The sequence below is a fragment of the Cynocephalus volans genome, chromosome 1 (assembly GCF_027409185.1).
Source record: "Cynocephalus volans isolate mCynVol1 chromosome 1, mCynVol1.pri, whole genome shotgun sequence".
Lineage (NCBI taxonomy): Eukaryota > Metazoa > Chordata > Mammalia > Dermoptera > Cynocephalidae > Cynocephalus > Cynocephalus volans.
The window spans coordinates 22,312,487-22,323,722 of record NC_084460.1 but is presented as its reverse complement, the minus strand read 5'-3'; the positions used below and the strand labels follow the sequence as shown (position 1 = coordinate 22,323,722).

General features: G+C 41.0%; 1 protein-coding gene and 1 pseudogene across 3 annotated transcripts in view; one reads left to right on the top strand and one right to left on the bottom strand.

Annotated features, from left to right (window-relative positions):
- Positions 1–920: 920 nt before the first annotated feature.
- Positions 921–4,686, bottom strand: LOC134369127 (18S rRNA aminocarboxypropyltransferase-like; annotated as a pseudogene).
- Positions 4,489–11,236, top strand: part of SHLD1 (shieldin complex subunit 1) — a 96,732-nt gene continuing 89,984 nt past the window's right edge. Inside the window, exon 1 of one of the 3 annotated variants that reach the window (XM_063103177.1) lies at positions 4,489–4,536. Coding sequence is in view for 1 of the 3 variants with exons in the window: in XM_063103167.1 (XP_062959237.1) it covers positions 5,525–5,526 (2 nt within the window). In the remaining 2 variants the exon portion in view is untranslated. Of the gene's footprint in view, positions 4,537–5,464; positions 5,527–11,236 lie in introns of those variants that run through there. The other 2 variants (XM_063103188.1, XM_063103167.1) reach the window with 2 other exon arrangements.

Sequence of the window (11,236 nt, the reverse complement as noted above, 5' to 3'; positions counted from 1 at the left end):
ATTCATTCATATAACAGTGCTTTCTGAGCTGGCTGGTTAGCTCAGTTGGTTAGAGCACGGTGCTGATAACACCAAGGTCCAAGATTCAATCTGTATACTGGCCAGCTACTAAAACAAAAACATAAAACCCAGTGCTTTCTGAGCACTTATATGTGAGTCACTGAGCTGGGCTCTGGAATACAAGCATGAAAAAGAAAGACATGGTCCTTGCCCTCAAGATGCCTTCAGTTTTGTGGGAAAAACAGAAAAGGCAAGGGAATTTAGAGTAATCAGGATAAATAGAGAAAAGTGAGCATTTCTAGGAGGGACAACTAACTCTTATTTGACAAGCCAGAGAAGGTTCCTGAAGGAAGAATTCTCTAAAGCTGAGAACTGAAGGATGAGAGTCCAAAGAAGAGGAGAAAATTGTATGGGGGGAAGGCTCAGAGGTGAGAGAGGGCAAGCCTTGAGTATTTAAGGAAAACAGTCAATGTGTGGGTGGAGGGTTGGGGGATCATGATGCGAAATAAGGGGTAGTTGTCCTCTGGGTCTTGTTAAGGAGGTTGAGCTTTAGCCTGAGGGTAGGGGAGTGGTGTGATCAAAATTCCTTTTTATAAAGCTAACTCTGGCTGTTAGGGAGGTGGATAGACAGTTGTGAAGCTGTTGTCATTCCACTGGGACATAATGGTGGGCTGTACTCACAAAGCTTCAGTGAGGATGGAGAGAGTTGAGAGACAGTCAGTAGGTCTTTTTTTTTTTTTTTTCTTGCTTTGCATTTCTTGCTTCATTGAGAGAGCTCTGAGGCAGGACCCAGAGCAAGGCGTCCAGAAGCACTGGGACAGAACCCAGAGGGTCCAGTCCTGCTGGCTGCTGCTAGGGTCTGAGACTACCAGGCCTGCCTGTGTCCCCACATGTCTCACTGCTGTCTCTAGATGTCCTTATCATCCAGCCTCAAAAACATATATGTTTGCAACCTTCAGTCTGTCTTCCATTTCTTGATTCCCCTTCCAGACCCCACCAAGGGCCCTGGCCTCAGCTGCTTCCTCCAGGACCCCCTCCTCCTCGGGGCAGCTGCTGCTGTCTCCACTGTTCTCAGTGTTAGGCCCTTGTTCCTCAGACTCGTCGCTGTCATCACTGTCTGTGGGCAGCTGGGTGTTGGCTCTGGGCTTGTTGGGGCTTGCAGACTCTCACCCTGAATCCACATCAACTTCGTCCTCCTTGGGGCTCTCCTTGGTGCTCGCCAGAACTCCTGCTCTGCCTGCAACACCTGCTCTGGGCCACTGCAGGCGGCATACTTGTCCAGGAGCTGGTGGCTCAGGTTCAGGAAGCTCTTGACCCACTTAAACTTCCACAGCAAAATAACAGCAAGTTCTGAAAAGCCTACAATGCAGAAGGTGGAAGCGAAAGCTTCCATGCAGGAAAAAATCTTCAGGGCCAGCTATAGTTCACTGTGTTGGCAGCCACCAGGTAGGGCACCAGCTGCAAGTGGCTCCCTTGCATCTTTCCAAACAGCATCTTATCCAGTCTTGCCCAGGAGCAGTAGATGACAGTGACCCCACACTTTGCCACCAGCTGTCTGTGGGTGACATGTACTGTGAGAAATGCCCTCACTTGCCCAATGCCAAGGAATGGACACAGAAACACATGAGGTATGATGAAGCAAGACTTTTACCGTAGTCTTGCAAGATCGGTTGTCTATTGGGCAGGCATGTTGGAAACAGTTACATCATGCAATTTATTCTCTAGTGTGCAAGTCCCTCCCCCAATTCCTCATTGGCTGAGTACTATGGGATGTACAATCTTCCTGGACATCACCTAAGTTTTATTACTTCCTTATAAGGCATTTATTGTCCCCTTCCCTCTGGTGGAAAGGGGTGAGCTCAGGACAAGACCATGAAAAAGGCCCCCAGAAGTCTGAGAAGGAAGAAGAACCAGGAAGTAAAAAGAAGAAGGTGACCAGCCACCATCATGAGAAGTCACCCTTGGGAAAGTGCACTGTCAGGGGTTATCACACCACAGGTTAGTCAAGCAACCCTTGTCAAGCTATTCTTGAAAATGAATTATTTAGGCTATTTTCCCATAGTACTGTGCACCCACAGGGTTGAGCACAAGATCACTGAACTTGTGGCCCAGGTGCAGGCAGCACACCAGGCCCAGGAGGGCTAACCTGAGGTCTGTGCAGCACCGGGAGCCACAGTGGCCCAGCTCTGCATGGCCAGCATGCAGGGCAGCATGGCTGGGCCCAGGCTGACCAGGCTCCACGGACATGCATAGAGTGGTGCCAACCTCCTCAGCAAAAGCCTCTAGGTAGTGGCCCGGGGGCAACTGAATGTGGCCGCCTTCTGTCCCTGGCCCACTGATGGCCCTTCTGCAGACCAAAGTGGTGCATCAGGGGCCCTGAGACCACCGGGCTCACCCCTCCACTGCCAGCCGGATTGCATGGGCTTCCATGCATGCACCCAGCACAGTCAGTAGGTCTTCAAAAGGAAGAATCTTGGTTACAGCATGGTGTTTTAACACCAAAGTACAGGTTCAGATCCCACACAGGCCAGCTGCCAAAAGCAAAACAAAACAAAACATCCACCAACATATAAAAGGAAGAATCAACAGGAGAGGATTTGGTTATTGATGGATATGGGTCATACTGACAAAGGAAGAGAAAAGGTTTCTGGCTTTGGCAACTAAATGGGCCAACTCACTGAGACAGAACACACTGGGGTAGGAGCAGATTGACTGAGAGGTAGGGGAAATGCTGGGTTTTATGTGGGGACAGGTTGAGTTTAAGGTGACTGGAAGATACGTTGACTTGAAACTCACTAGAAGCATTGGCTGAGAGGGTTGGGAATCATCTACATGGAAGAGGTAACAAGAGAAGAGAAGATTCAAGAAAGAACCTTGAGAGAGGCCCACATTAAAGAGAAAGAAGAGTGAAAGGAAATTTAGATGGAGTTTTGGAGAAAAAAGAGAAAACCTGGGAGAAGATAGTGTCAGGGAAACCCAGGGACAAGAGCTTTCAGAAGGAGGGAGTGATCAACAATGTTCAATACTACTGAGGGACAGGTGGAAGTCTTAAATTCAAGTTGAGGACATTCTACAAAATAACTAGCCTTATACTCTTCAAAAATGTCAATGCCAAGACATTAAAAAAAAAAAAAAGACTTAGAAACTGAGATTAAAAGAAACTAAAGAGACATGAAAACTGGAAATGCAATGAATGATCTGGGTTTTTTTGGCTAAATCTTTTATCATTTTTAATGATTGCATACTGATCCAATTAATTTCATTCTATTATATTCGAGTTTGTCATTTTCTGAAATAAACAAGGATGTAACACAATGTCATCCTATGCTTTCCCTAATGACAACCTACCGTGTTACTTTTAGAAGGCTGTTCTTATGAAATATAGTAGATGAAAAATGTGAAAATCAGAATTACATACTTTGATAACCATGCACAAAGCTGGAAGAGAAAGTGAAATTTACAGTTGCTGTGTCAGGTTGCCAGAATGTGAAGGAAAATTAGTTTTGCTTCTAATTGAATTCTTAAATTTCCCTTCAAAAGGTCACAACATGTCCAATGGTGTCTTAAATTCACAGTATCTATCATGTAGTTGGCCAAACTCCAGGTTGTGTTATTTAAAATGTTCATCTTAGGTGCAGACTCTTAACTTGTGGAGTCTTATCCCAATGAAGGCATCTATAGGAGGCTGTGAGTGTACACAACTCTTTCAAGAAGATGGTGAACTAAGAAAATAGTCCTCAGTCTTATTAAACAAAGTTTATGAGAGGCCATTGCTTGGGACTAGCTTCCTGCACTAGGCAGGAGCAGAGCAGACCAAATCATAATGGAGTCACTTGAGCTAAGTGCTACATAATCAGACTTTGAAACGGGCCAGTTTGAAAACAACAGGAGATTCCAGTCAACCTGAGTCAGTGTAATAAGAAAGTCTCCTGTTTTAACCTTGTAAGGAAAGTAACTTTGAAAAGACCAATCTGCTTTTTGTTTTCTGTTTCTGCTTTCCTCGGCCCTTTTCTGCTTATAAAGCTAACCTCCTCTGCTCAGCCCCATTCTAGAATAAATAAAAAGCCAAGAAGAAGCAAATAAAAGCCAATTAGATCTTTAAGCTAAATTTAATGTAATTTTGTCTTTTACCAGTATCTTCTCTGTGGTCCTGCAATTCCAAAAGTTGTGTAGGGCCGCTTGCATGCATTAATATATTAGAATATTTTCATCCTTTTTGTTAATTTCTCTACTTTTTATGTTTTATATGTAGACATTTACATTAAAAAGTTTTTTTAGTATTTTTCCTCTTCCCTTAGTGACACCGAGCGCATCCATCGGTAAGCCTCCTCTATAAATTGCCCAATTGAGGCACATGCCGGGATTCCTTGGCGGAGCGAATGCCCTCAGTTAAGATGACCACGGCTGCCTTCCATTGCCCTTGCCTGCCCGCAGCAAGGATGGTTCCGGTGACTTCCCGTCAAACCTCTCTTTTCCCATAACAAAGATGGCGCCTCTGCTTCCGGGTTTTGGGCTCTTGCTGTTGCTGGGCGGGCGGTGAGTGTAACTGGGGTCTGGCGGCTTTTCTTGGCCGGTATTCTTCGTCGACTCAAAAGTGTCCTGGGAAGGGGGCAGGGAGGGGCTCACGGCAGTGCATCCCATCGTTCTCTCACGATTGGGAAGTTCTGGCGGCTGTCCCTTGCACATTACCCTTTTCCACCTGCCTCTGCCTCCCTCCGTCCCAGCGGGCGGCCTCTGCAGCCTTCGCTCTGGGGAATCTCCGGAATTTGCAGGCACTGGTTCTGGATGAGCTTCGGTTCTTCTTTTTTTAGAAACAGCTTTCTTGAGAAATTACTATTCAGATACCATAAAAAGTTCCCCATTTAAAGTGTAAAATTTAGAGGGTTTTTGGGGGGGATATTTTCACAGAATTGTGCATCTAATTGTGCTATCTAATTTTAAAATATTTTCATCACCAGCCCAAAGATAAACCCTGTATCCAGTAACTGTCACTCACGATTTACCCCCCACCCCCACCCCCAGTCCTAGGCAATGAGTAGTCTATTTTCTGTCTCTATGGATTTGCCCATTTGGACATTTGATATCACTGGAATCATACAATATGTGACTGGCTTCCTTCACTGAACATGTTTTCGTAGCTTGTGCTTGAAGCATGTGTCAGAACTTCATTCCTTTATTGTTGAAAAATACTCCACTGTATGCATAGACCATATTTTATTTATCTTTTAGTAGTTGAAGGATATATGGTTTACTTTCACTTTTTGGCTATTATGAATAATGCAGCTATGAACATTGGTATAAAGTTACTGTGTGGACGTATGTTTTTATGTCTCTTTAGCATACACATAGGAGTGGAATTGCAGGGTCAATGTTTAACCTTTTGCAGAACTGCCAAACTGTTGTCCAGAATGCCTGCATCATTTTGCATTTTCGTATCTGGCTACCCAGTTGTCGCAGTGTAGAGAAGACTATCCTTTCCAGGTTGAGTTTTCTTCACAGTGTGTGAAAAATCAATTGACCATAAATGTAAGATTTTACTTTTGGACTTGTAATTCTATTTAGTTAAGCAATGTGTCTGTCCTTATGCCAGTACTACACAGTCTTGATTACTATAGTTTTGTAGTAAGTCTTGTAATCAGAAAATATGAGGTTTCCAGCGTTGTTCTCTTTCAAAATTGTTTTTGCTATATTGGGTCCTTTGCATTTCTGTATGAATTTTTGGAACAGTTTTGTTAATGTCTGCAAAAACCCAACTGGGATATTGATAAATATTGCATTGATTTTTGGTCAACTTGGGGAATATTGCCATCTTAAAGTATTAAGTCTTCTGACTCATGAACATTCCTTTCGATCTTTAATTTCTTCCAACATTTTAAAAATAGTTTTCAGAACTGACTAATTTGCTCAGTTGGTTAGAATGTGGTGTTATAACACCAAGGTCAAGGGTTCGGATCCCCATATTGGCCAGCTGCCAAAAAAAAAAAAAAAGTTTTTCAGTGTATGTGTCTTACACCTTTTTTACTTGATGTATTTCTAAGTAGTTTTGTGGGTCTGTTATTAATTTTCAGTTGTTTTATTGTTACTGTTACTGAACATAAATAAAAATGATTTTTTGATATTGATCTTGTATCCTGCAACCTTGTTTAACTTGTTTATAAGTTCTACTGGGTTTTTTTAGTGGATTTCTTAGGATTTTCTGTACATATCATGGCTTCTGCTAATAGAGATAGTCTTATTGCTTTCTTTCCAATCTGACTGCCTTTTACTTCAAAATGTTGCGTAGAAGTAATGAGAGCAGATATCCTCCTGTTCTTGAGCTTAGGGGGAAAGCATTCAGTGTTTTACCATGAAGTGCTGTGTTAGCTGTGGGTTTTTTAAAAAATGCCCTTTATCAAGTTGAGGAAATTCCCTTCTATTCCTAGTTTGTTGAGTCTTTTGATCGTAAAAAAAAGTGTATTGACTTTATCAAAAGCTCATGTGTGTGTATGTGTGTGCATGTGTCTTTTGTGGGTTTTGTCCTTCATTCTGCTAATATAGTGTATTACATTGATTGATTTTCAGATATTCTTTCTTTTTTGGCAGCTGACCGGTACAGGGATCCAAACCCTTGACCTTGGTATGATTTTCAGTTGTTAAAACAACTTTGAATTCCTGGGATTAGTTCCACTTAGTCTTGGAGTATAATCCTTTTTAGAATTTGGTGTGCTGGTATTCTGTCAAGGATTTTTGTGTCCATATTCTTAATATTGGTTTTGTAGTTTTCTTGTGATTATCTGGTTTTGGGTTTTTGTTTGTTTGTTGGCACTGATTGGTACAGGAGATTATCTGGTTTTGATGTCTGGATAATACTTGGTGCATAGAGTGAATTAAGAAGTGTTCCCTCCTCTTGCATTGTTTTAGAACAGTTTCCCAGGATGAGGAGATGCACTCCTCATGGAAGGACGGTCAAGAGCAGTGGAAGCAGGGCTTATTCTAGAACTCGAAGGAAAGACAATATGCCTGAAGCAGGAAAGCAAGGGGGCATGAGGCACAAGCTGAGGTTGGGGAATCTAGGTTACAGAGAAATTTCTGGATGGTAATTAACGTTTCAGCAGAGGAAAGGAAAGGAGAGAGCTTTGGGCCAAGTCTCAAGGGAGTCTAATTGAAGATGGAGGATAGGAACAGGCATAGAGGTGGGAGGACAGTCTGGAGAGGGGCTTCCTGAAAAGAAAAGTGTTAGAAGACAGAGTTTCTGGAAGTTATGTAGAGGAGCGATGGAGCTGGTAGAGTTGAGGAAATGAGCTAATTAGAGGCTCTTTTGAGAAGTTTGTGGAGGGAACAGGAGACCCACTGTAGGGAGAGCAGGTGTCCAAGATTTTCTTTTCATTTTTCTTTGCTTCTTGACAGCTTTTAATCTTGATATAATTTTTTATACTTTCAAAAATTGCAAGACTAGGGCCGGCCTGTGGCTCACTCGGGAGAGTGTGGTGCTGATAACACCAAGGCCATGGGTTCAGATCCCATATAGGGATGGCCGGTTTGCTCACTGGGTGAGCTTGGTGCTGACAACACCAAGTCAAGGGTTAAGATCCCCTTACCGGTCATCTTTAAAAAAAAAAAAAAAAAAAAATTGCAAGACTGGTACAATTCCCCAATAATATTTTTCAGATTCATCAATTGTCTGTATTTGCACCATTTATTTTATCATTCTCTCTCTATATATATGTATAAAACCATTTGAGAGTATACAAGGATACTTCAAAAAGTTCATGGAAAGATTCATATTATCTTTTAATTCTATTTTTGGGGTGTGGATTCCCCTATCAGCCAGCCACAAAAAAAAAAAAAGAAAGAAAGAAAGAAAGAAAAGAAAAGAAATGAAAAAGAAAAATAAATAAATCTATTTTTCCACAAACTTTTTGAAGTGCCCTTGTATTGCAGACATCATGTCCCTTTACCGCTAAATATTTTAGTGGCATTTTCAAAGAACAAGTGCGTTCTCTGACACACCAATTTTTGGTTGAAAATGAGATTTGAGTAGGTTGAAAAGCCTAAAGGGTCCAGTGGAACAGAAGAGAGAGAAAAGATTGTCATTGTTGAAGGCTTCTAGAAAGGTTCAGAGGTTGGCATCTAAAGCTGAGGTTGGGGGGCTGGGATTTGCCAAAGGGGTGTGATGAAAAGACAAAATGGGCAGGTGGGGCTGCAATTAGCTCACTTGGTAGAACGTGGTGCTAATAACACCAGTGTTTAGGGTTTGGATCCCTGTAATGGCCAGCTGCCTCAAAAAAAGGGAGGGGGGCAATGGAGGGGATTTTAGGGTATTAAAAAAAATATGAACCATAGACTATACTGTAAAAAGATGAAAGAAGCAAGATGGCTACTGGATAGGGAAGAGAGGAAAATGGACTAAAGGTAGGCTGGGAAGATAGAGGCTTGTAATCTTTTTTTAAACAGAAGAATGAAACTAGATATGCACCTCTCACCATACATTAAAATCAACTCAAAATGGATCAAAGACTTAAGTGTAAAGACCTGAAACTGTAACATTGCTAAGGGAAAACATAGGTGAAACACTTCAGCAACTAGGTCTGGGCACAGACTTTATGAACAAGAGCCTGAAAGCACAAGCAGTAAAAGAAAAATAAACAAATGGGACTATATCAAAGTAAAAAGCTTCTGCACAGCAAAGAAAATAATCAACATAGTGAAATGACAACCTACAGAATAGGAGAAAATTTTTGCTAACTATGCATCCGACAAGGGATTAATATCCAGAATATACAAAGAACTCAAGCAATTACACAGTAAAAAACCAAATAACCCAGTTAAAAACTGGACAAAGCAGCTGAATAGACATTTTTCAAAGGAAGACATACAAATGGCCAAAAGGTACATGAAAAAATGCTCAACATCACTAGTCATCAGGGAAATGCAAATTAAAACTACATTGAGATACCACCTCACTCCAGTTAGACTGGTTATAGTAAAAAAGACGGTGAATAACAAATGCTGGTAAGGGTGTGGAGAGAAGGGAATGCTTCTACACTGTTGGTGGGACTGTAAATTAGTACAACCACTATGGAAAACAGTATGGAGGTTTCTCAAACAACTACAGATAGATCTTCCATATGATCCAGCAATCCTGCTTCTGGGTATATACCCAGAGGAATGGAAATCATCATGTCGAAGGGATATCTGCACTCCCATGTTCATTGCAGCTCTATTTACAATAGCCAGGACATGGAACCAACCTAAATGTCCATCGATGGATGATTGGATAAGGAAACTGTGGTGTATATATATATACCATAGAATTCTACTTTGCCATAAAAAAGAATGAAATTCTCCCATTTGCAACAACATGGATGAGCCTGGAGAAACTTATGTTGGGTGAAATAAGCAAAGCACAGAGGGATAAATACCGCATGTACTCACTCATATGTGGGAGCTAAGAGAGAAAGATTGAAGGAAAGAAAGACCACTGTAGTGCGCTGGACTTGCAGAGGGAGAGAACATTCCTTGGGCTACAAAAAGGAGTTGGGGAGAAAGGGGGAGGGAGAGGAATGTTGGGGGTAATTGGGTAGGGGACACAGGGTACAAATGCAATTTGTGGTAATGGGTATGCTGCCACTATGAATCCGGTCCCCACATCATGGGCACGAGGGGTGACAATCAGCTTTGTGTCACATGAATATTCATAACCAATTAAAAATAAATAAATAAATAAATTTTAAAAAATAATAAACAAAAAAAATTAAAAATAAAAATAAATCTCAGTTCAGGAGCTAAATTCTTATCAGACGTTCTTAAGCTACTTTTAAATTTCGTCAAACATACAAGAGTATTTGCACATACCTAAATTGTTTCAAACATATTTAAACGTTTTTGAGTAACTTAGTTGACTATCAATAAATCATTTTTCTTTATTTGAAAAATAATAAATAAAGTATTACTATTTCACTATTGGAGCTAGCAATTACTAAGCCATGGAAACTGTACAAATATTTTAATGCATTAACTTCATATAATTCTCATGACAACCCTGTGAGGTAACTATGCTCATCAGGCCATTTTTATAGATGAGGAAACAGGTTAAATGACTTGCCCAAGGTGACACAGCTAAAAAGTGACAGCAGGGATTCTAACCTGGGCCTCTAACTCCAGGGATGTGCAGGGTCCTCCAATTCATGCTACACTCAGCTGACAGAGTGAGGGTTTGAAGATGCAAATTGATCGTATCCGTCCCCAGCTCAGAATTTCCCATTAAGATTTGAATGGAAATATGTATCAAAGAATTAAGATGGATTGAGAAACAGAAAAAACAGACAATTGGATAGATGGATAGTTATGTGATGAAGCAAGTCATAGTAAAAATCATAGTAAAATGTTAATTGGGGAGTCTAGGTGGTAGCTATATGGATGCTTGTTGTATAATTCTTTCCACTTTTCTTGCCATATATATATATATATATTTATTTTTTGTCTTTATTTTTTTTAGCGGCTGGCCAGTATGGGGATCTGAACCCCTGACCTTGGTGTTATAACACCAGGCTCTAACCAACTGAGCTAACTGGACAGCACTCTTTCTACTTTTCTTTACGTTTGAACATTTTCATGTAAAATATTGGGAGGGAAGTGCCTTAATTGAAAAAAAGTAAATGAAGTTAAATCACTTTTTACGCGTGGACCCTGATCGACTTGTATTTGTAAGTCTGTAAGAATCTGTGGAGTAATAGAAGACTGGCTGCCTCCTCCTGGTAAACAGGTTTTTATGTACTTAGAGACTTCTTGTGCCTGCTATCCCAGGGCATCCTAGACTCTCCAGTATTGGAAAAGAATATTTAGATTGTGTAATTAAAGCACTTTTTTTTTTTTTGGTGGCTGGCCAGTATGGGGATCCAAACCCTTGACCTTGGTGTTATATAACACTGCACTCTAACCAACTGATAAAACACTTTTAAGAGAGAAAAATCACTTCTGAGGGAAGAAAGTTGAACTACGTGTCAAAAGGTTTGAGGCAAAGGATAATCATTACATACTATATGCTAGCCCAGGTTGTTTGAGACCACAAGAAGGGTTTCATATGTAACCCGTTGCTTGCTTTTTCCTGTGCGAATTCACTGAGTCCCAAATAATGTATTTTACATGCACAAATACTTATTTTATTATAAAAAGGATTCTGGTTTTCAGTAAGCACTTTTTTCCTTTCTTTGGTCCAATGCCCAGTTTGGAGTATATTTGGCATTTAATATAAGTG